This window comes from Dermacentor andersoni, chromosome 1 (assembly GCF_023375885.2).
Source record: "Dermacentor andersoni chromosome 1, qqDerAnde1_hic_scaffold, whole genome shotgun sequence".
Lineage (NCBI taxonomy): Eukaryota > Metazoa > Arthropoda > Arachnida > Ixodida > Ixodidae > Dermacentor > Dermacentor andersoni.
The window spans coordinates 72160082-72186169 of NC_092814.1; the positions used below are offsets into that span (position 1 = coordinate 72160082).

The following is a 26088-nucleotide window of genomic DNA, read 5'->3' on the forward strand; positions in this document are numbered from 1 at the left end:
CAGCGTATAGTGCTAGGATTCGCGAAACCGTTCGTAAGCAAGCGCGCCTTGTAAGCGCGGGTGCCGGACAATTGTGACAGCAAACGGCATATTAGCTAAGGCGCTGGCCTTGGATATACACTTAGTAAATCTTTGTGAATGCAACCCTAGGAGTCAGATGCCAGCATGGTGTGCGATACGAGCACATGTATAACAGATCAAATATTGTTCTCCACATTATGGCCGGAATACTGGTCTACTGCAACTTTTCACTTTATGGCGATAGACAGGATGCGTGTCCACTACCGGTAAAAAGAAAGAAAGAAAAAGTGCTGGGTTGGTCTCGACCCGACGTCACACCCTGGAGCAGGAGTTTATCGAGCCAAGCCATGGGCGAATTGAAGTAAGTTTATCCAACATCAAGGTCTGCTGAAATGTTACCTTTCGCACATAAAAGAAAGAAAGAAAGAAAGAAAGAAAGAAAGAAAGAAAGAAAGAAAGAAAGAAAGAAAGAAAGAAAGAAAGGGAAAAGATGGGTAGCAGTGACTCTCTGTCACACCTGTTTTAAGTCAAGCAAGAACGACCTGACACCCGCCGTTTTTTACCGAAGGGCCATTATCCCCCCGCATTTCATGCCGACAAGATGAACATCTTGCTTTACTACCGAAAGCTGGCTACGCCTTAAACGTTCTGCTTATTAGGTGAAACACCCTCAGCTTCTCGTAGGCGAATGAAGACAATTCAGATGGCGCTAGTTTTTGGCAGAGGTCATTTCCATATTTCATATTGCAGTATCACACGAAAATAACTATCGCATTTTAGACTGTACAAGAATTTGCGTATGTCCAGATCATCTCTGAATGGTTTTTCTTTTTTTTTTTTGTATATACCGAGTTTTGGATAAACAAATGTAAGTTAAGGATGACGAACTCAGAATTGCGTAGACTAGGACACCAGAGTAAGTAAGAGTAAACACAGTATAGCGAAGGAGTTCTAGGTCTGAGGGCTAAACGCATTAGGAGAAAAATAATTATCAAAGCATAAAAACGTACAGTTAAAACAGACTGCTACGAAAAGTCACTGTCGCGTACTTGTACGAGTAAAGAAGAAGAAAAAAAAGACCATCATGTCGTGCAACACCAACGAAAAAAAGAACTGTGACAAAAAAACTACTGGTTACTTTCTGCTTACGAGGGTTTTTCGCAACTTTCAACGTAGAATTTATTATGAAGCCAGAGTTGGTACGGAAACGGACGGACGTTTCTGTGTCAACTTTTCACTGCCAGCTGCCTGACATCGCACATAAAATGTCACTCGCTAAAATGTTCCAGGCAGTCGTACTTTTTTTTTTTTTTTTCTGAGGGGAGCTCGTATTGCAGCGTGAGACAAGCGGCAAAGTACCACCCACAGGCGGCAGGCCCATTCGGAACGCAAGTCGCACTCGCAGTATGTCTGTTCCTGTTGCCACGCTATGGGCCCCATTCTTTGTCGTAAACCTAGCGGGTCGCTTTCGATATAACTTGGCTGCACTTGTTCCTATGGGTGGGCAGCGCAACCCGGACGAAGGACGAGAGGAAGTACACAATACGAGCGCTCGTATTGTGTACTTCCTCTCGCCTTTCGTCCGGGTTGCGCTGCCCACCCATAGGAACATGTTCAATCACCAACTCGCCCAGCTTGTCGTGTTAATTTGGTTGCACTAGCAGCCGCGACAAAGCTTCAGGTGTTATTTTTTCTTTTGTTGCTGTTTTTCTGCTTGCAGCATAAACAACATTACCAGGTTATTGGCAGGGGCTGTGCAACCACACAACTAAGTTTCTTCGCAAATACAGGAACGAATTCCATTGAAGATATATATATGTTATTGTCATTGGCCATGCCACGCAGAAAAATACAACTTCTCAACGTTTTTTTTTTTTTCTTCTGCTGAAGATAATCTTTTTTTCTACCTCTTGGGTTAATATATTGGTGGCAAGCTACTCACTTGAACATTACTCCACACGCAGAGGCGTTACATTTATTTTTTACAAAAGTTCTAGTCAATTTAAGGCCACGTAACGTGCCCTTGCCCTATAAGAACTCTCAGTTACGACACAGTGAATTAATTAATAGAGAGTTTTAGAATAGGGGCCCCAAAGAGCTTTGCGGGTATTAGCGTTGGGGCACGCAGGAATGAAGAGCTTTAGAATAGGGCTTTGCGTTTGCGGATAGCGTGTTGCGCTGACAGCTCCACTACGGCGTCTAAGAAAAGCTATTAGAAATAATTAAATAAAATATACCATTTTATGATAGGAATAGTAATTTTGACTTGCGTGTATTCGCGTTTAATTAAAATTTAGAGGTTATTCTTCAAGCAGCCAACAATTAGTTGCGCTTAGTTTTGAGCAACAAACCCAACTTTACGTGCCTTCACCAGCCAAGCTTAGTCGTGTTAGGCCTACGAGCAGTAAAATCCACACTCGAATTCGAATCAGCGGCGTCTAATGAATCAATGTTCATAACACCCGCTAGTTGAGAGAAAGCGATAACCGCAGTCACTTCTCCTAGCTTGCGAACTTCACGCGTTACCGCGAATCAAACCCAGTTTGGTGCTAGGTTAGAGCCGTCGCTTCGATGGGTGCCGCCATGTTTGTTGACGCAAAGCTTTTGGGACCGCTATTTGGGCTCCCGCTAAATCGGTGAAATAGCGTTCCCAACGCAAAACCCAAACGCAGTTTGCGTCTCGCGCATGCGCAGTGGATTCGACGCTATTTCTTTGGGGCCCCAAAACGTTTGGGGCCCCTATTCTAAAACTCTCTAATGACCCCTGCAACTATCCCTACTGTGTGAGCCGTGCATGTGGCCATGTGTGCCGAAGTTCGTACTGCTTTCAGCTCAAACTGGGGAGGCGAAAAGTGGGGGCTTCCTCCGGCAAACCGTTGCATTCACAGCGGCGCGGTATTAGGACACGCGTGCCGTTGCATGGCGTGGACCGACCGTTTGTTTGGGACACTGGGAACTCACTGTTTGAGCACTTTGCTTCCAGGGCCTCCGAATCAAGAAGCAGCACAGCACAGGCGACATCGATAAGCGGGGTGTGAGCTCGGGCTCGTCGCTGCGTTCGTCGGGCTCAAATATGAGCTCGGCCAGCTCTGAGTCTGCCCAGTCTGGGCTCACAGAAGCGCACACCGATTCAAACGCCTCCTTCGTGTCACAAGTTTGTGCCTTTTCATTGTTTTTCCATTACTCTGCATGTTTCTTTTTTTTTTTTCGCGTGCGCAGCTAGACGCACAATAGTCGAAACCCGGTATAACGAGCACGGCCTGCGGGCTCGATGCCGTCGCAACGGCTGCTAGGAAAAAAAAAAAAAAATATTAGAACAGGCCAACTGCAGTGGCTGCTTACTGCTTGCCCGAGACAAGCTTCCGTGCTACAGCCTGTAAAAGCTGCGAGCATGTTACATGTTTTTTCCGCTTCTTGAATTTTTTTTTTTTTTTTGTCTTCTTTGAAGCGGTTTCTTTTCGTTTTGATTTATCCTCTTGGTCAACGCTGTTATTTGCTTCTTTCGTTCTGCGTTTTCCACGTTTGCCATAACCAACGTCAGATGGCGCCAAAAAAACGGCGGACGGCGGGCGTTTCTGGCACTCTAGCGCCATCTAGCGAAAGTCTGGCAAAACACGCCGCTGAAAAGCTGTTTGCAGGTTGGCTTTGCTGCGGGGCTGTAAAGCATAGCGGAGAAAGCTGCATGCCGGCGTGTGCTGGCGGAATGTGCGGTGCATTTGCTACCACGAAACGGGGAGGGAGGATAAGGAAGAAAGAAAATTATCGGAATTGCGAAGCGCTACTCATTTTTATGCGCCGTCACGGAATCATTGAAAAAAAAAAGCGTTAAGGTTAATTATGCAAGAAAATTTACTTCTGTTCAAATATTTCTTTTCTTTTCCTAACCTAACAAATTTCAAGTTATACCGCTTCACGTGCTACTTAGCCGTGATCGTCACAGGAAATTGTGTGGATCAACATGTGCCGAGTACATGTTTGCGACATCGTTCCTGTATTTCGCAAGCAACTTTGATACTTCTGAAGTCCTTCCTAACCGTTAGGGGTCCTGCAAAACAAATGCCATTGGCAACTGTTGCGGTGTTCGTCATACATTTGGTTTTCAGCGACATGGTCTACATACAACTTAAACAACCTAAACAATGCATAACACTGCATGCACGTTTGAATGTTTGGTGGAATGTTCTGTAGGTTATTTGTTTGTTTGCTCTGTGCATGTTTGTTTTGTCTGCCGGGCAGGATTTAATTTTTTCTTTAAGTTTTACACCGCCTTCATTTTTTCCGTTGGTGGTATATTTGTTATTGGCTTTCATGATAACAAGCGCGGCTAGATTCCGGACAGAATAATTAGAACATTATTTTCTGTTTCGTTACACCGGGTCTTGACTGCGCTGTTGGTGTACTGATACATCAAGGCATGTTCCTCAATTACCAAAAAAAAAAATGTTTCACTGGCATTCAGCTTTGATTACAGTTACATAATTTTATTAATTTGAGTGTGGCATGCGTTACTAACGTATTTTTGCGTGTGTTTCTTCGAACAAGCGTTGGTTAATTAAAATAATTTTGCTACCATTTGAAAGGATGCCCGAATGAAATAACTTTTCATTCGCATTTCAGTAGCTATCATTTTTTACAACCTTAACATGTCAGATGTATTGTATAGCTGCTATGCTAGCTCTTTTTTGACGAGTAATGCCAACTTCTTTTCAAGCGATAAATCTGGATTAATGTTGCTTTTTTAATGTTTTAATGTTTTCGAGGCCACGTGGGAGACGCAGACCGTCGAGAAACGAGGCTTTGACACAGCGAGTCGCTTATAACTGAAGAATACAGCAATTTTGTTTCAAATTTTGCGTGTTAAGACTCTCCGAAACACAGGACAGCTGAGATTCTTGCTCTGCTTGACTGAACTAAAATTTAACAGAAAAAAAAAAACAGCGCAATCCTGGCTCCTGTACGTTCTTCTCAATTTCTAAGATGGATGCCGCGGATCATACTCCACATGAAGGTGGAGTATACGCGGGTTAGATGCAGCAAGAGTACTTATGCTGATACCAAGGGTAACTAGTATACTACGCGAAAGCATCGCCTAACAAGTGCGGCAGAGTCTTCTCTTTCTTTCAATGCGCCCAATGAACACAGAATCTAGGTTTACACGGCGTCACTGAAGAGACTAGTCACGAGACTTTACAGAAGAATACGGGACTGAAGAAGGCGCAGTAGAGCGAACGTCATCCATCCTATCTCGCCCCGCTAGCCCGCTCATGTGGCTCAGTTTTCACTCTCGCGTTTGGAAATTGATGAGAGTCCGAACACGTTCAGCGATTTGTAGTCCGTAGTCTGTGTTCGCTTAGTTCTGTAGCGCTTCGCGGTGAGCTGTAATACGAAGGTCACCATAGGTAACGCGTTGACTACAGTTGATAACGAATGTTCACAACGCGCTATTGAAGCACCGCCATCGCTGGCCGCGTAATGACCCGCGGTAAAAAGAGTAGCGCAAGCAGCGAACGGCTGTTCGCACTTCACGAAGCAGAAATTAGTATTTCGCTACATATGGTTATTATAGCTGCGCCTTGTCTAAAGGACGCAGCCAGTCCGCATCATCAGCGCACTCTCCCCCAGCAGTTGCTGCGCAACTGCTGGGGGAGAGTGCGCTGCGTTTTGCGTCCGCGGTCGATCACAACCACACTGTTGTCAAGTATCACGCGACGAAGCCGCGAAGACCTTGCCTTCTAATTAACACGCAACACCGATGTTCTTTCAATACAAACCTCGGTCGATTTGCCGAACGCTTAAAAATTCGGAAAATTAGATGGTATCTTACTGTTAACCGACGTACGTTAACATGAACATCGCCGCCCGCTTTCCGTGAAGTTTGCCTGCAGTTTTCTGGACGTGGCCTCGAAAATAAATCTATTTATCCGTGATGAAATTTGACAGAATGTCAATTTATGCCAGAAAGAACTAGTGTACGTGTAGTACCTCGCTAAAACACTAAGGTCCTAATATAAAACTCAAACACGGTTGCGCAAACAAATCAGAATGCTACATGTTTCCGGTGCAACCATCGCGTATTTGAATTTATGCAATTATTTTTGCTGGGGTATCATTTGTTTGCTTATCGTTTGCTTTTTCTACTAGTTCTGAGCAAGTGCTTTTCGGTTACTGATTCCATTTATGCCCTCTTTTCCGCCTTTTCTTTATTGTGTGATACATGTCGCTCTTTTTTACGAAGCACAGCTCGCAGATTATTTCCATTACTCACCGTAATACATCCCACAATCCCCCTTAAGCTCGAATTTCTCTTCAGGCGAATACGTGTAGTACACTACAACGCATAACATTTTTTTTTTTTGCGACCGCGCAATGAGTTGCATTGTCAAATAAACTGCTATGTGGTATGCTTCATTCGTTCTGCCTACCGCGCGGAACAAAGCGTCGAAGAAAATGTTTCAAGATACGCATATTTAAGTGGTCATTTTTTTTTCTCTCGCTCCGAATTATTGGTTGGTGCATTCTGCTGAGAAATATTCAAGCGTATGTCTCTGTTATCTACATGTGAGTGGAACAGTTTTAACAAAAATTTAACTAAGGAATGTTGAAATATATTAGCTATAATTTATATCTTTAGCTTTTGTAGATGCTTTAGCTTTTGCAGCTTCTTTTGTACTAACTAGAAATTACTGCGCAGTATCTGCAACATAGAGGTCGTAGGTTAAACCTGCTAAGTTGGGTGTATCGCTTCTGAGCTAACTGAAAACACGTATTCATCTTGAGATAATTCCTCGCTGTTTAAAATTGGCAAGTGCTAGCCGAATCGTCTTTAATTTATGTGGTCACCCAATTGGAGTCTCCAACTTCCATCATGCTGTGACAGCGGCTGCATTCTTTTCAAGGCTGTTCTAACCTTGGCACAACCAAGGGTTCTGACGCGTGCACGCCGCTTACGTCGAAAGTGTGCATTCGAGAGACGTTGCTGCAGCCCCGCGTGGCTGTCAGCGCGCCGTCAGGGTTCCGGGCGGGGTGTGCTTCGCAGGAGGACATGACAGACCAGAACGTCATGGAGACGTACATGGGCGAGTGGAAGAACGACCGACGCTCGGGCTACGGCATCGCCGAGCGCTCGGACGGCCTCAAGTACGAGGGCGAGTGGTACAACAACAAGAAGTACGGCTACGGCGTCACCACCTTCAAGGACGGCGCCCGGGAAGAGGGCAAGTACAAGAACAACCTGCTGGTCACGTCGGGCAAGAAGAAGCACCTGTTCTTGCTGCGCTCGGCCAAGTTCCGCGAGCGAGTGGAGGCCGCCGTCGCGGCCGCGCTGCGGGCCTCGCAGATCGCGCTGCAGAAAGCCGACATCGCCATCTCCAGGTGAGTCGGTGGCCGCAGTGTGTGTCGCGCGTGCGGCGAAAGTCGAGCGGTATTAAGCATTAAGTCCCAGTCACCGAGAGTTCCGGCGCGCCTATGGCACGTTGTGGAACGCTTGCGAATAGGCTAATGAAGTAAACACCAAAACGCTAACTTATTAATGGGAGACCAATGTCAGAACCCAGCAGAAACCGATGGTCATTGGAATCCTACAGTATCTTGCACAAGGTAACGTTCCGCGAAAACCGCAGCCAGGTGCGCACGTCAAATCCGTAGAAAGTATCTGCGGCTTCACGAAGTCACCCCTGATGAATGAGTCGGAACGCGTCTCTGAGATGTTAAGCTCTGTTAAAGAAAAAAAGACCTATTTGGTTGATGTGCACACCACCAGTTACTTCTAGTATCTCCCAAAGTGTCTGATTTCGGTCGAATATACTTCGGTGAAACATGCATATCACAGGCGGGGCGGCGCGTATACATAGAGACAAACAGAAAAGGTAGTATTTTGTCAACGTAGACGCACTGCTTGCATACCTGCTCACTGCAGTACGTCGTCTTGCGGAATTTCAGTGAAGGAACGCTGGACAAACAGCACAAAAGATACAATCACGTGGTGGAGCAGGCGACCGGGTACTTTCCCGTGCCTATCCCTGACCAAGGCAGCCGGAAACTAAAGCCCCCCCCCCTACACGTTTTCGCGTGCGGTGGCGCGTGGATGGAGGTGCTTTACTGGAAACCAGCGTCGCTTGACTGCAGCACTGAGTTATGGGCTTTATGCAAATGCAGGATAAAACACAGGAGAGATATATCGGATATGGGGACTTAGGAGAAGTGGAAACGAACAAGCGGTGAGCCTCACTCCTGCTCCAACGTCTCGAAAAAGGAGTTTTTTTTTTCTTCTGTGTCTTGACCAACGCAAGCGCTGGTCGAAACTCGCGCTTGTTGCGAAGCTGCGGTCCTGTTAATTTCTAGTTCTAACTTTACGAGACATGGCAAAGAGCGACAGCTGCACCCATGCCAAAAATTAGACTGAACTAGTTCCGCTGTTCTAACTGCCATTACGTTCGTCCTATGTGAAAAAATGATGCTTAATGTCTGCTTAATCATGCACAGTCATGCTTCAGCGCATGACTGTGCGACTATGACGCCGCTCACGAAAAAAAAAAGATTGTGCAGGTCCAACGCAGACGTTTGAATCGCTCTGAATCGAATCTTTTGTGAAGCGATTGCTCAAATGCTGTATAAAACTAAATGCGGTGAGTACAATTGCATTCATTTTCATCGATGCGACATGTAATCTCATGCAGTGCTTATTTTTATCCATCGTAGCGGCGGCCACAACTTTACTGTGATGCCACGTTTATGTTTATACGCTATACCGTCCACCATCTAAGTCGAAATGCAAGCAGCAGTTCATGCGAATGCACACTGTGAGACGTCGATGCCGTGATGTCCCGAGGACGAAAGGGATGTTTGTCGAGGGAAGAGTGGTGAGGAGATATGTATGCCGAGAGGATTATGCGACGCGAAAGACAGGGGTGAGGTGGACTATTTCTTTTCCCGTTTCCGCCTTGCGTCGGTGGCCTAATGTAAACTGCTGGTGCTCGCGCACATGTCCTCGCGCGGAGGTGATACGCAACGCGAGGCACTCGCCTTTTCGGCAAGGCAGCAACAGCCACGGTCAGGCAAGTCCAGAAGGGTTCGGTAAGGAAGCTTCCCTTAAATACAAACCCTCCCAGCTTTAACTGGGTTCCGAACCAGTGGAGCTGGAACGCTAATAAGAGCTATCGCTACGCTTGTCCTCGCGTGTTCGCCATATTGAAGCTATACCAATAATGAATACATTGTTGCGCCAAAAAGGAAAATAAGGACTTAGGAGGGAGAGTGTGGAACGACAGATATACTCTCCCTCCTAAGTCTTTATTTTCATTTTTGGTGCAACAATGTATTCATTATATCCCGACCAACTCGCCCAGCAACAAGTTCTACTCGACTGAAGCTATACCATTTAGCGTGGTTTCAGGAGAAGACGCGACCGAGTGACATTGGTCAAACGAAAGGGAGAGACTGACGAACACTTGCAGCCGCTTAGTTTTTGTTTGCTCCCGATCTAGGCCATTCTCGGCGAGGCATTGTCTCGGCAGGTACGAATTCCTTTGCTCCTGGTACTTTGTGCATAACGGCCCACTTTCCCCTCTGCATTGACGCCTGTCGACATTTCTGCAGGACGGCAACGGCAAGGGGCAAGGCTGAGCAGGCAGATGTTGCAGCCCTGCATGCCAAGGACGATGCAGAGGTGGCACGCAGCGTATCCAAGCAGTTCGCTCCCGAGCTTTACACACCAGGTAAGCGGTGTCGACAGTGTCTTGCAATGCCAGTCCGTTAGACGCTGGCGGTTTTCCTATCAGCATCTAACGTTCGTGAGGTCGTTGATAGATTCATGCGTTCAGATGAGCAATAGATTAAGTACGAAGTACAGTAGAAAAAACAACCACAATTTGACTTCTAATTGAAATGCCACAATAGATTGCTATATGCTTCAAATGCTGCTAAGCCCTCGCTAGCCTTGTCTGTACACACTATAGTACGCTACGACCTGATCAGCGTGAACTAGCGTGCACCAAGAATGAGCAGCAGTCCGGAGTCTAGGCCGAAACTCGCAAAGCTTTTTACTCACAAGAACTGGTTGTCGCTGGCCGGTCGTCTTCATTAATGTGTTCGGTGTAACATTAGCCAGCGTGTGTTCATACGAATCTCTCCAACGTACGAACTGTGCAGTGGTATGAGCGAACGACTCCCTTTTGAGCAAATGTTTGCGCAACACAAGCCATATCACGTTAGTGTATTCGCGAAGCAAAAGAACGCCATGAGAGCTCCCTTGTTATGCTTACCACCGCAAACACGCGCACTTTGGTTGTCGCGCGATGCGAGAACGGTGACGAAGCTCCAATATCTTGCGCACAGTGCAAGAAATAGCATAATTCAGGTCTCAACTCTAAAATGTTAGCAGAACAGACATTCCAGCGAGGACATTTTTAAGGTATATGACGAGACCTCTCTTACGAGCCGTAACCGAGTCGTCGACAGTGCACTGGTAAACTTCTTTACAATGTGATATGCGTATATAGGTGTTATTTTTTTTAACACGACAGAATGCTTTTTAGGGCACTGCCGGTGAGATCTCTTGTGATATCACATGGGTTTGATTCACAACATATTTGTGTTTTTCAGCGTACAGAAAGAGTCCAAGAGATTTATTTACTTTACTAGCATGCCGCCTGTGCCGCGTTTGCAAGAAGTTCTGAATATGTTGTACTTGTGATTTTTTTTATTTTTTTAGGTATTGTGGGACTCACATTCTTCAACAAGGTGATTTTAAGCTGTGCTTGCGCTGTTTGAAAACAGATTTGAACAAAAGGAAAGCTGCACAGCCTTTCACAGTTACGGTTATACTATAAGCGGACAACAGCAATTTTCTGGGCGGCTCCGCGCATTTCAAACTGACCGGGAAAGTATGCGTGCTGTAAGGGGCAATTAGCTTACACTGCTGATACTGAAGATCACCTTCGCAGTGCTGATTTCTCAGTGCAGTTTCACATTAGCTTGAAACAAATCGTTCTCAGTAAATATTAGGTATATCTGAGCTATGCCTTTTATAAACGCTACATCTCCCTAGAAAGACACCTTTCTCTTGAAATTTCACGGTAGATTTGCTATTTAGGCTAGTAGAGAAAGAAAATGTGTAGTGCACGGTATATTCCTAATCAATCTAAGCAAAGGGCGTAAGGCTGCTGTAATATAAGTTAGTTTGCCTCACAACTTCAATAGGAACAACTGCTTTCCTTGTTGACGTACATTATGTTACACTCTTTTGATTTATAGTTAGCAGAGAAGTGAAAATACTGGATTACTCTCTTCGCATAAAAACGTTAAAGTATTGTCACCTTACACAGCAGCTGAAGAAACGCGTAATTTTTTTTTTCATTGTGACATCTTTTTCTAGCAGGCGATTAGGGTAGCAGACAAGGAGACGAGTAGACGACAGCCCTGGCGACAGGTATTGATAGGATTGGATTGACCGGCAGTTTGTCGGAATCAAACCTGAACATAGTAGCGCCAATCACTTCTTTTTTTTTTTACCTTGTCTTTTTTTGTTATGTTCGCGACATCTTTTCCTACTATGATATAAAAGAACGTTGCTTGCTCTTGAAAAACACGCAACACAGTGTGGGATCGTTCAATCGCTGGTCTGTTAGCGATGCCTCACCCCCTACCTATTCTCGTTCGCGTCTTCAACTCCTCTATTCCTTGCTCGTTTTGTTTCGTGTTCCGAGGAATATTGCCGATGTGTCGTTGTTTACGGCGCGCCGACGGCAAATAGACTCCTTCCTCGTCTTTCTTCTTCTTTTGCGTAGGCCTCGCTTAAACGACTAGTGACATATGTTTTCTAGATTGTAGTAACTTTTCCAAGTGCTTCTCGCACGCAGAATGGTCCGACATGGCAAATATGCGCAGGTAGGGAAACGCTTATACTTTAACGATCTACTAAAGCTGTCTCGAAATGCCATACATAGACGCTATCACGGCGCCATTACACAAGAATATTTTGCCGAGCAGTAAGGTGTTATGTATGGTGTTGTTGCCAATAAAAAAAAAAATACTGGAATGCTGCACGAGCTTCTTGTGCCTGCGCTCGCGTGTGGCATCCGCAGCGGTCGCAGGAACGGAGCGGAGCACGTTTATCGTGATGTCATGACGCATCCACCTCCAGGGCACGGAAATCGAACCTGATAGTTTCGCCATGTACTTGCATCCTGTGTGTCAACGTCAGATGCTCGACCCCTGCTTCGGATGTGTCCTGGAACGCGGGCGACCAGACTTAAGAATTTACGAAAGGCTACGACCGCTGGCTGATGCACAATAAGTTTGAAGAGATACTGTTGCAGTTCTTGCACGATCAATAGTTGGAAACTTTTATTTAACCTTCTGTTGTTATTTATGCCTCGAGGCAAATTCTTCCGGTTTAAAAATGTTGTAGTAGATTATTCAGGGCACTCTGGCACTCACCAATGTTTTTTCTATGGTTTAGAAGGTTACGACCTTCATTCAAAGCAACAAATGGCAAGTAGAAAATGTCATGCCAGCACTCCTTTAACTTTCCCTATCTCTACGCGGTAGAAGAGTGTCGACCACCAGCTTTTAAAGTATTGTTTGTAAAAGGATGACTGGTCTACTTCCATGCTCTGGCAAATCAGTTAAGTGAGTCGCTTCAACGGCATTTAAATACATTGTTGGTATATTGAATACCCGAATTATTCGTCGCGTGGCTGCTTATAGAGTCACTTCATTTATTTTATTTTGAGCCTTTTTGTTAAAGCCCTAAAATTTTACTCGAATCACGCCTTTAGAGATGAATTATCTGCCCAGGTGGACATAATTTGCATAAGAAACGAAAGCAATTCAACGTCACGCCAAGGACCTAAAATGACGTCCTCTGACAACGGTTGGCTGTCGAAGCACGCAAACTCATTAGTCAACTTCTGTCGCTCCTCCTCGTAGTGTGTGTGACGTAGAAGTTCTGCGGAAACCCGCAAGGTGGAGAGAAGTAATGAATAAAGCGAAAATCAGACATCCACCCGTTGGTAGCAATTGCTACAAAGGAAACCCATACGGGATCCTCGAAAGAAAAGCCTCAGAGTTGAAGAAAAATTCGTCCTGGTCCGGGACTCGAACCCGGGACCACCGCCTTTCCGGGGCAGCCGCTCTACCATGTGAGCTAGCCAAGCGGCTAGCATATGGCAGGGCGAAGTCGAATTTGTCGACAACACGAAGCAAAGCAAAGTGATTGACGTAGTAGTTCTGCGGAAACCCGCAAGGTGGAGAGAAGTAATGAATATAGCGAAAATCAGACATCCACCCGTTGGTAGCAATTGCTACAAAGGAAACCCATAAGCGCGCGCGCGCACGTGTGTGCGCGCACGTGTGTGCGCGCACGTGTGTGCGCGCGCGTGTGTGCGCGCGCGTGTGTGCGTGCGCGTGTGTGCGTGCGCGTGCGTGCGCGTGTGCGCGTGCGTGTGCGTGTGTATGTAAAATGTATGCCACAGAGCAGATATAGTCTCGCGCACATGGCATAGCTCGCATTCTGGAGACTCGGTGCGTCACATCAGAGAGCTGTGGGCAGATAGCCACCCTTCGCGGCGCCGCATGCGTAATCAGGTAAATTGAACGAATAATTTGACGCCAGTTATTTATTTATTTATTTATTTATTTATTTATTTATTTATTTATTTATTTGAGTACCCTAAGGGCCCATTAGGGCATTACATAGGGGGGGACGAAAAAGTTCAAGCATGAGTGAAATCTGTACAATGTAAATATATGAAGGCATTAGGAACGATATACCATAAAAAACATCTAGCAGAAGCGAACAAAAAAAGAAAGAAAGAAAGAAAAGGGTAACGAAATTTATACAATGTTTAGTAGTGTGAAACACGCATAAGAACCTAAAATGTGATGCGAACAATCAGTACCCATCGGAACACGAGTTTAAGGATACAATCAAACAAACATTTAGGTAAACAGCCTACACAGATACATAGCAGATGAAACGGAATGAATTTTACACAATGCCAAGCACTTGAAAACGCTGTTTAAGTAAATATTCAAGAAAATGTGGGTTCTGACAGGTTGACACACTCTAAAAAGGTTAGCAGTGCTGCATGAAATGATGATGATTCCGTAAGCGAGACAATGTTTGCAGGTAGCGAGTTCCATTCGGCAATAGATAAAACTAGAGGCGAATTTTGATAAGCGTTAGTCCTGGCAAATATAGGTTTTACTTTATGAACATGGTCTGTGCGGGTAGAGATGTGGGGAGCGGGAAGAATATGGGCTCGAGCGAATGCAGTGTTGCTGTGGTAAAGGCTATGGAAGAAGGTCAACCGTGATCATTTCCTGCGCATGTCAAGTGAAGGGAGATTAAGTAATTTCTTTAAGGCGGACACACTTTGATATCGCGAGTATGAAGTTAAGATGAACCGCGCAGCTTTATTTTGAACTGATTTGAGTAGGTTCGTGAGATTAGACTGATGGGGGTGCCAAATTATTGACGCATATTCTAAAGAAGGCCTGATAAGAGAACTGTATGCTCGAAGTCTGGTATCTGTGTTAGCAAGGTGTAAGTGACGTTTCAGGTAACCAAGTTTTTTGCATGCTTTTGTGGTGATGTGTTCAATGTGAGCATTCCAGCTTAAATTGGAGGTAAACAGGACACCCAAGTACTTGATTGAAGATACTGAGTCAACAGTAATACCGCGTATTGCATATTGGTCAGAGGTAGGTCGAGGTATCGAAGCAAATTTTACGTGTTTAGTTTTGGCTATGTTAATTTCCATCTGCCATGTGTCACACCAGTCAGTTAGTTTTGTTAAATCAGACTGCAATACAGAGATGTCGGCAGGGCAGCTTATTTCATTATATAAGACGCAGTCATCTGCGAAGAGACGTATTTGTGAGGTAATATTAGTTGCGATGTCATTTATGTATATTAAAAATAGCAGTGGCCCAAGGACGGATCCTTGAGGAACTCCCGAAGTGACGTGAGTGCAGTTAGAAAAACAGTTGTTGAGACTGATTACTTGAAATCGGTTCGTTAGGAACTCCTCAATCCATCGCGTCGTGTTGTAGTTAAGCTGTAGGTTTCTAACTTTCAGTTTTAGTCGATTATGAGGTACTCGGTCGAAAGCTTTAGAAAAGTCAATAAAAATGGCGTCTGTACTAATCAATCTGTGCAAAGAAATGTGAATATCTGTTACAAGTTCATAAAGTTGCGTCTGACATGAGCGATTTTGGCGAAAGCCATGTTGGTTATTGAGGAGCAGGTTATTATCGTTAAGATAGGCTATAATGTGAGAGTATAGGATGTGTTCCAGTAATTTGCAGCAGATAGATGTCAGTGATATAGGTCTGTAATTATTAGGGTCTGCTGTATTACCAGATTTAAATACCGGTATCACTAATGCTGTTTTCCAATCTTCCGGTAGGCACCCTGTAGCTAGGGGTGGGCAAATATTCCAAGTGTGGAATGTGCATCGAATACTTCACACTAACTATTCGTATTCGAAGGGAAACCAAAAGAAACTGTTTCGGCATTTTCGAATATTTCAAAACTCACCTACGAAATATTTCGCAACAACCGAATCTTAAAGTCTGGTTACTGTTCTGCATCTGCTAAACAAAGTATCGCTAATTATCAGGAGTGAATAGCGAAATGTTTCGAAGCAATGCAGAAACAAAATGGGTGATGCAAGCTTTGTTTTGGGTTTCGCGGCGAAAGCCTATATGAGAGCCTGCCATTTTTCTTGTAGTCTGCCATTTAGTGTTTTTGGAAGTCTAGCCATGTAGCAGCTTCATCTTTTACGCTACAATCTTTGGTGGTTTCTTTTCAACAGCATCTATTACATGCGTCTACGGCACACAAGCCCTTAGGAACATTTCTATTCTTTTTTCACAACTTCTGGTATTTTTTTCGGCAACCATTTATTTGGCGTTTTGGAAAGCTAGTCATACAGCAGCCATCCTGTTTTAGAAGGCTTTCTTGCAACGAAGCTCTAAATTTGTTGTAAGGCTACTTGAGCAGTTTTTCTTTTTTTTGACAATTAGTGATCATGCGTTTAAACAATCCTTTGTTCTTTATCGTTAGCTGTCCTTTCTTGCGCTGTTCAGTACAGGAGCGTTACCTAATTACACAAAAATAAATATTCTTGCTGTAAATGCATGTGTCTCCGTATGCCTATTCGATTATTCGATTCAATATTGGATACTCACTATTCACATTCGAAAAAGTTTACATTGGCCCACCTCTAGGAGAAACACGTCAACAGATTTCTATGGCGATTGCCTAGAGCCTGTCAATATAAAATGTGCCGCAGATTTACTAACTACTAACTTAATTATTGTAATTAATTCGATTGGTAAATGAATTGCTTTGTTTTTCTTGCAAATGATGCCCGCCTGGGCAGATAATTCATTCTTAGTGACGTAATTTGCGTAAACTTTTTAGACTTAAATAAAAAAGTGCTCGAAGCAAAAAAAGAAGAAAAAGGAGCGCACTATATTGGAGACGCACATTGGGCTACCCACGCTCTTTCAGGTTCATCATTTTAATAAACTTTGACATTTTGCCCAAACAACTTATGTTCGTTCGCATTTGAAGAACCTACTGCTCTCACATACGCGGCGCATGCCCGACGACAAGACTTACGTGACTGACACTGATATTATTAATGGCACTTGGACTGCTCGAAGCTCGCTATAAGATGCCATGTAGCGAGGCATTTGAATAAAGTGTCGAAGAAGGCGTGCAACACGCGTAGAATAAAGTTCAAGGGAAAATGACGAGCTTAAAAATACGGCGCTCGCAAAGAGGCCGATTGTAATGGCTCTATGCGGACACCCCTTTTTTTTTTTTTTACGATATATGGAAAAAAGGAACTTTGGCCTTGTTCTGCGACAACGTCGAGAGAAGATGTAACCCTGTTATATTTCTAACTAATCTAACCCTGTCAGCGACCACGTAGCGTTTCACTGCTAAGCACGATGTCGCAGGCTTGCTTTTCCGGCTGTCACATTCCAGTGTGGACGGGGTTGGCGAAAACGCAATGCGGCAAGCGCCGAAATCGAGGCAGCGCACCCCGGCAGTGAACTCGCCGCGTTCACCTCATCGTAGAATTTGGCCGCGACTCGTCGCAACCGCGCTCCTGGGCTCCAGCAGGCTTATACCGGCTGTATCGGCGACCACTTTCAAATTAAAAAAAAAAAATAAATAACTGCCTGTGGCGGGTAGCACAACTATAGTAGATGAGCTGGTCTACTCGAAGAGGCGGACATGCACATACACACACACACAAATAAAATGGAATTCATAATCGACTAATTAACGAAAATCCACGGGTTAACTAATTACCCTGTGGCACGTACTCCAATTTGCATATTCTAGCGGGTGAGACTGCAAGGCCTATCCACTTGAAGAGAAGTGTATGGATGACACCATTTACGAGATATGCCTAGTTTCTGAACTTAGTTTCTTAGTATACTTAGTATACTGAACTGCTACTTAGTTTCTGAACAAAATTGCTTTTTATACAATGAAACACAAAAGTAAGTGCAACGCCAACGCATTTCTCCGGAAAGTTCGGGAATTAATATCTCGGAACTGGTGTCATCCTGAGAATTCGTTCTGAGTGAATCCTCCTTGCGAACTTTCCGGCTAGAATGCGTCAATTGCAATATGTGCCATAATGTTTTTAGTTAAAAAACTGAATTAGTGAATTTTTTAATTAGTCGATTATACATTTCAATTTTGGAGCAAGTAATGTCCGCCTTTTGGAGTAGACCAGCTCACACACTAGAATTATGCTACTTGCCACAGGCAATTAAAAAAAAATCTGAAAGTGTTCGCTGAAACACCCCGTATAGCCTCCTGTGACCTCTTGTACATTATATTGCGCATTACCTTCAATCCTTTTCAAATACAACTAGGAAGCGATTAGTAACATATTCACCCTTGATACGATGTCAGATGCATGCGCAACTGTGTGAAGGCGGTTTAATCGTACTCTTGCCCCCAGATTTCGAAAAAATTGGTGCGAATTTGATGCAGACAGTTGTGTTGTCACAGACTATGAAAAATAACCGCGTAAGTACGTTGCGAGTACCGTCAAGTGACCAAAAAAATCTTGGATGCAGCGCCAGTATGGCAACCAGCCACATGACGTTATCTTAATCTCTACGTTTATGCAAAGGAAAGCCGTTTTTACCACGTGAAATATCAGGAGATGGTTGCTTTTTTTATTCATTTACACTGAGAAACTGACGGGCAGTAAAAAGTGCAGCAGATCCAATGACTCCGAATCTACATACAGCGAAACTTTGTGTGAATGCATAAAGAGCCGAAACACGAGCTCGTGTTTATTGAATGTCCGCACAGAGTGATGCGGAAGGCTTTATCGAGGCATTGTAGAGAAGCTAATGCAATGCCTCTGCCACGGATGCGCGGGCGCCATCTGGCGTCGGTGCAAGGAATCCAGCAGCGTGCGCGGTGCGTGTACTCAATTGTGATTGGTTGGCCTATTCGGCTAGGGAACAGCCAGGCCGCAGCACCCAGCTTCGCTCCGAAAAGAAAAATAAGGGGGTGTTCACATGTTCGTGACGCACCATGGTCATTCCATGCCAAACGTAGCAGCCAAAAACTCGGCCCTAGCCGATGTCCTGAAAAAAAAAAAAAAATTAGTTTAATGAAATGCATTCACAACATATTTTGTGCGAAAAAAAAAGTTTGTTTGCCTGAGGTTCAATTAATTTTACCCTTAGAGCAAGACATATTGCAATAATATATATATATATATATATATATATATATATATATATATATATATATATATATATATTATACAAATGAATCTTCGTTAACTGAAAGCGGAAATTTCGCTTGAATTCCTTTAAAAGAATGGTGCTTTATTATGCACTTTTCTTTGTAGGCCCCGAGTTTATTTTAAATCTATTTATAACGTGGGCATAAACGCCAATTCGGGGCATTTTTGACATTCTTTATAAGACTTTCGATTTATCCACAGTTGTTTTATTAACTATTCCTGGCAGCGCTGTGTCTAAATAATCGGCAAACATATTTTGACATGCAACAACGAAATAGTGGAGAGAAATGATACTAAAATTGAAAAACATTTCGGCTGTAAATTCCACATCGAGGTAGGTCCTCCTAAAAATATAAAAGGCGGCGTGTTTCATACCGACGCCTGACAATTTGTTTCAGAAAGTTTAATCAGAGTAATTTTTGTTTTAGGCCAAGTGGAGGAGGAATAAACGTTTATTGTGCGAAACAGCGAGAAAGTGCTCTTTCTTCGCCTATAGGCAGGCGGCTCTCTCAGTCCAGAAAGCCGTTGGTTAATGCCGCGGCCCGTGCCCAGTCCACCAGAGGTAAAAAAAAATTAAGTTCTGTCCCTACTCCATGCGGGGCCGTTGACCAGCAGTGCGCCTTTACTGCAATACACGCCTCAAGGTGGCAGGAAGCTTCACGTACGGAGCGCGTTTTTCTCAGGAAGGCGTTGCATAATTGGTTGAGGATGCCTTGGCTTCGTCTATTTAGCCACCTCCAACTCCTTTGTCGACAAACAGTAATTAAGTCAGTCCGGATTTGAAAGTTTGTTGTCTTACATAGCGAACAACTAGCCAACTAGTTCCGGGAGCAAGAAGTTATTACTAAAAAGAATCGGCGCCCACCGTGGCAGAGGAAATTGTCGCTATGGGTTATGCTGAAAATTGATACTTCAGTGTTCAGGATACTCCACAGTCTTTTCTTTGAATCAACGAATAGGCCGCCGTCAGTACAACCGTCGTCTACTTCAGTTCGGATGAAAGCAGCGATGCCATCTGTGTTAAATCATCTGTCACCATTACAGAGTGCCTAGAACACGTCACAAAATATCTGTTAGCGTTCCAAGCGGAATTTCTCAGGATTTTCAGTTTCCCGGATTTTCAGCTTCTCTACATCGTTTTGTAGAGTTCTTTCCCAAGCCGGAACATCGCAAGAATTTTATTTTTACATATATACGTACACGCAGAGCAAGGTCTCACTACAAAAAGTGCTAGGGGTATCTTCGCATTGAGGAAGATGCATCAGCAAATTGCTTCGGTAGGTCGATTGAACAAAGTGAAACCCTGTATTCCTAGCGTACACGTGTGTGTACGTTCATATTTTTTTAAATAAATGAGGTTCATTGAAGGAGGTTTACCTTTTAGAGCGCAGCTCCTAGGCGCCCGTTCCTATCTTGAGCATCGGCCACGGCGTCAGCCATAGCCTCGGCTTTGGCGTAACTGGCAGAACCAACAGGCGGAGCGCAGCGGGGGATGAAAGCCGCCGATAGCGAAGAGAGCGCGAGGAGGAAAGCGGAGGAGGAGAGTATGGCGACAGGGAGAAGAGGAAAGCGTAGTGCCGCGCGAGACGGGCTCCACGGCGGCGACCCGCTACAAGATGGTCCTATAGTAGCGTGCGCCGTCACCCGGTTGCCGATGACGTCATTACTAAGGCATGCGGCGAGCGCGTCCACCGATACCATATATGGAAACAAAGCGCTGGCATGCGCTGCTTCGCCTGCGCCGCCGCCGTTGAAGAATTTGCTGCGCGCGAGCCATGCGTTCCCGTGTTCACGCTTTCTTTCTAAACAGTGAGCGACGCAACCGGTGGAATTCAAGACACCTAAAGAGCTGCGCTAAAATTTCGCATTACATAGTATCGTAATCGTCGGTAAATTTTCTTTTCTGTATCATTTGGCATCTTCTAATAGGAAGTCAATCATTAAATATCTCCTTCGACTACGAAGAGCATGGGCTACAAGGGCGTAACATCACTAATTCCCCAGCTACCCAAGTTGACGGAAAATAGGTTAAATACAAGCGGACAAACCGCGAAATGGGTCAAGTTCCCGAAGAATGCTAATCGCATTCAAGGTCAAACCAGTGCCATGCTACGAAAGAGCTGCGTAAGTCACAGGTACACGACTATTCCACTCCTTCCACCAATAGTCACTCTCCGTGAATTGTGTGGGGCTGACTTCGTGGTCATGGACAGAGGAGTTGGACGTTGTTGAATAAACGGTGGCACACCAGTCTCAAGCAATTTTTCATCGCCCTTTTGCTAAAAAACGCGCTTAGTGCACAAACTTTCTCGCCTCCTCGAGGTGCGTATTGTTGTGAAGACGCACGGCTGGCTGCTCAACGGCGCCTTTCGGAGTAGGGACTGAAATTGAAATTGTTTTTCTCGCCTAAAACGCAGAAATTACTCTCATTAAACTTTTCGACAAATTTTTAGGTGCCCTTCTATGAAACACAGAAATCTTCATATTTTTAGGTTGTCCACCTCAAGGAAAAATTCACAGCGGTAAACGTGACACTAATGCAACTGTTGTACATTTGGGACCATTGTTCTCGAACATATCGTAGTTGTCGCTAGCTAAAATATTTTAGCTGACTATTTGGACACAAGACTGCCAGGAATATTTGACAAAACAACTACGGATAAATCTAAATGTGTATAGAAAATCTCAGAATTTGCCCTAAATTGGTCTTTCTGCCTGCATTATTAATATGCTAAAAATAAAGTCGGGTCCAACAAAGGAGAGTGCATAGTAAAGTTCAATTTAAATATCCGCTTTCCTTAAATTAGGATTCAAGAATTTTTCTTTTTCTTTTACCATGTACGTCATGTTTTCCTGCCTTTGTCTGCTTGAGCGTCATTTGAATCACAATTCAAATGGTGCTCACGCAGCCAACTATTTTTTTTTCACCCAAAATATTTTGTTAGTGCATTTCTATAGGCCCAATAAGTGCCGACAATTTTTTATAGAGAAATCGGAGAGGGTCAAGTTTTCGCCTCGTGCGTTTGGCGCAGTATGACCCACTAGTCAGTAATGAAAATCCACTTCAAAACTGATTATATCCCTGGCTGTCATCAAGTCTCAGGAGCATATCTCTAATTTTGGGTTTGGTGCTGTGACTGGCACTTGGCGCTATATGAGGACAGCGATTTCGGAACATCTTTTTGGTCGCTTCGAGACACGTTGTTGCAACAAGCAGTCTTCCAACATTATAATACCCTTAAATTTGAATAGTGCAATAAGTTTGAATAGTGCGGTTTGATGTCCCGAAATTACACAGTGGGTTACGAGCTGGACGCCGTAGTGGAGGGCTCCGGATTAAATTTCACCACCTGGGGATTTTTGACGGCTGGGTGTCGAACCCGCGCCCTCGTGCTCAGCATCGCAACGCCATTTTGACTGAGCCACTGCGGCGTGTTTTTAAAACACTTGAACATTCCAATCGACACCGAAGCTTCTTAGTTGTTTTTTTTTCCTCTGCGTAAAACAAATGCCTCCTAATTTTGAGTTTCCATGCTTGAAACGTCGCATGCAATTTGGGACGGTTTTTCGGACAGTGAAGCTTATGTATCGACGTGATTCTATATTTGTAGAATCTATTCTGGGCCACTATATCCACCCTACGACGCTGAACTGTGTGCTCCGCGAACTAGTCTCAGCCACTTGAAAGACAAACCGATCTTAGAGGAAAACATCCTAGAACCTTGGTTCATGCACTCCAACATGCACAAGGCCGCAAAAGTATTATTGCGCTTCTTGATGGCGACTGGCCTGTACGAACGCTTGTTTCTGACAGTGAACTGAAGTTTTTTTCAGACTGATTGTCTCTTTATTATTATTGCTATCTTCACTTTTTCTTATTTATCTGTCCACTTGTACTACTCCTCCACTGTTGGGTAGCGAATTGGGCACAACCTTGGTTTATTCGTCTCTCTCTCTCTCTCTCTCTCTATTTTTCTGGACATCTTTTTTCATTAGTGGCCTGTGTGATAAGTTATGCCCGAGAAACAGGACTTTCCGATAGAAAGCGTGCTTTCGGTGACATCGCGGCCGCTAGGCGCGTTGGTTGTTCATGCCCCTTATTCCTAGACTTGAATACTCAGTGAACTGTGGACTCCTTTTCATCAGGACTATGGGAAATTCCAAAAAAACTAGAAATTAGTTGGAACCTTAAGGGTTTTGTACGCGTCTATTATTACTCTGCCGACCTTTCTCGTTGAAGGTTTTATATTAAATCTAGTCTTGTTGTTAAGTACAACAACCAAACACTGATAATCGCCGTTGTTACGAAATGCAAATAATTCCCTATATGAAACAACGCGTACGACGAAAGGATAAGGATGATGTCACGACGTTTCTAAGGCACACCCACTTGTTTCCGATCGCTTCATAAAGGTTATATTCCACGCACATTGTGACATCACGTGCCCCGCATTATCTAGAAGAGCGGGGCCACTGCTTCGCCGGCTTCTTCGCGCGACGCCAAGGACTCGTTGTGCCCGGTCTTCTCGGTGTGACGCAAGGTGTTTGCTCGCCGCGGCTGGGCGCCCCTGGTTCTGTCGATGTTGCCAGCGGCCGACCCAGCAGCAGTGCTCTGGGGATCACCTTCGCCTGCAGCGGGTAGAGGGAGAGCGCGGGGAGGCGCGCTTCTTCGGCAAAGTTTGCCCCGTCAAGGCAGAGGTGAAATATCGAATGTTTGTCGCGCCGGCGCCGGGGTGGCTCCGCGGAACGCTTCTTTCGGCTTGAACCTTTATTATCGTGATCGTAAATCCGAACGAGAGTCCTCCGCGTGCGTTTCGTGTCTCCAGCGCAGCCGCCTCCTCCCACTGCTCGCGGAAAAGCTCACTGCCGAATACCTCGGCTATCGAGGCTGTACACGACAAACAACGACTTTTGTTCGTCTCCGCTCGGGGCATAAATTGCGCGGTGACATCTTGCGGCACGCTTTACTGCGCGGCTATAGTTGTTTGCCCGTCCGTCCACTCAGGTCGAGCGCGACAGTGGACGCCGCGTGCTGCGATTGTCACATTCGTGCGCTCACTTGATTCGGTTGCGGGCTTGTTGACTATACCTTGCGAACTATGCGATGGCTCATCAGGCTGCTACATTTCCATTGAACTATGCTTACCGACTTGAACCTGGAATCTGCTGTCATGAAGCCACAGGTTACAACGACGGTTCCACTGCCTCCTATCTCAAGCTTGCATTTCCCGTTCCTTTTTTATTTTCTGTTTCGTTTTACTGTTCAAAACAGTCATGTCTATACGGAACAACGCTTGAGCGTAACGCTATAGTGCAACGTCCAATGTGCGCTCTCGAAATCGTTCTCGTCGTCAAGCTAAGAGAGATACGGAGATTACAGTTGACAGCTGGGTGAGTTGTTGCGAATTCATTGCTACGAACTGCCCGATAGACTGGACACAAAGAAACAAACAGAACAACACTAATTTGTTTCCTTTCTTTGTGTCCCGTCGGCCGCGCAGTATGTTGTAGCAACGAGTATAAGATTTCCCGTCATCGTCGTCCTTGTGGCCATGCTCGTTGTGCCTTCATCGTTATCATCATCGTGCCGCTTTCGTCATCATGACGACGTCGTCACTGTCGTGCGTGGTCCCTGTTATGCCGCCGCCGCCGCCGTTGTCGTCGTCAGCGTCATTGTGAAATGTGGATGCATGAACATGTGAAATGGGGATGTTTTCTTTAGCTTGTGCTTGCATGAAACAAACGCCAAAAATTACGAGCTTGCCGCAGCTGTCTGAAACGCAAGATGCAGCAATCTTGGAAACCACGACCGGATATGTATTTTCTATACGCGCATTCGAGGTTTAGTTCACTGAATGTGAGTTGACTATCATCGTAACCTACCCGGAAAATTATTTGTTGGCGGACAGATTGTCATAATTCAAACTGCATAATCTGGCTTCGGAGTGAAGTCTGACATATCTCCGTCCAAGAATACTTGGCTCATGTGGCTTCCATTATCCTGAGCTCTCCGGTGAAGGACGGAAATTTGACGCGGTGAGGATCGCGACGCGTACACATCACTGACGCAAAGTGCTCGGCCATGAAAATACGCGCACAATGCGCACGCACACAGCACACACGCACTCACACACGTGCAGGCGCGCGCGCACTGACACGCGTGCGCACTCGCACCCGTACAAACACACGTACAAACACATACGCACACGCGCGCACAGACACACAAACACGCGGACGGACGGACGTACGCGCACCTGCGCCCTATGCTTATTGGATCATACAATGAAAACCCTCCGTAGCGGAGCGGGTGCGCGGCAGCGAGACCTGCGCTGCCGCTGCTGCTGCTGCTGCTGCACGCGAGCGTTTTTGCACGCGACAAGCACCCGCCGCGTCGCCTGAAGTGGCCGCTGCGCCGCCGGGGGAATGTTGGCACGAGTTCTCTCGGGGGCGGAATGGCTCCCCTTTCTTCGGGACGCGCGCCTTTGGCCGCGCCACCTTGCTCCACAGCTAAATCGAGAGTGGCCCAAAGCGGTCGGCCCCGCGCGCGCGACACTCGGAATTGAGGTGACTCTTCACCGGCGCTGGGTGAGTTTTCTCTGCACTTGACCGCATTTTGCGGTAACGCGCCTTCGCGAGCGTATGCCTGCCCTGCGGCAAACGATCAGCAATCGACCTCTGCTCAGCTTCTTGGAGTAGGCTCGGAATATGCCGCGTAACGGCGCCCAGCCGCAATCGCTCGTCGAGCACGCTGCATCTCGCCTGCTCGCCGCGGCCACACCGGCTTTGCGCTGGCTTCTCGTCGATCTCCCGGCCAGCTGGGCTGCTTTGAGGGCGCCCAGCTCTCAGCAAGTCGTCCGAGCCGTCACTGCGCTCGCATGTTCCTAGTTTAGGGCGTTTGCAGCTATAGTCGTAATTTTTAAACTTATGTCACTGTAGTTGCGTGAATTATTTTTGGCTACGGTAGGTTGCTTTCTGTGCAGGCGTTCTTCCGACTTGAATATTTTGCAAGTACTTTTGCATCGTGCTGTGGTTCAAGGTCGTTGGTAGCAAACTATCGATCGCGAGGCATAAATGTTAAACGCAATGAAAACTTTACACGGCAAGGCAATTGAGAAGAAGAATTGAGTTTAAGTTTTTTACTGGCACCCTCCGTTTGAAAATGACGGTTCAGGTGAATCATTCACGAAGCGGAGAAATGGCAGCCTAGTGTGGAGTGATCTGTCTGTGTGTATTACCGCTAGAAAACTTCATTTCTAGCCCTTACCTT

General features: G+C 45.4%; 1 protein-coding gene across 2 annotated transcripts in view; it reads left to right on the plus strand.

Annotated features, from left to right (window-relative positions):
• The window catches only part of jp (junctophilin), a 109536-nt gene that overhangs the window by 69658 nt on the left and 13790 nt on the right, over positions 1 to 26088 (plus strand). Inside the window, exons 3-5 of one of the 2 annotated variants that reach the window (XM_050193506.3) lie at positions 3005 to 3175; positions 7058 to 7392; positions 9616 to 9734. In XM_050193506.3, the coding sequence (XP_050049463.1) occupies positions 3005 to 3175; positions 7058 to 7392; positions 9616 to 9734 (625 nt within the window). The remainder of the gene's footprint in view (positions 1 to 3004; positions 3176 to 7057; positions 7393 to 9615; positions 9735 to 26088) is intronic. The other variant, XM_055061605.2, reaches the window with a different exon arrangement.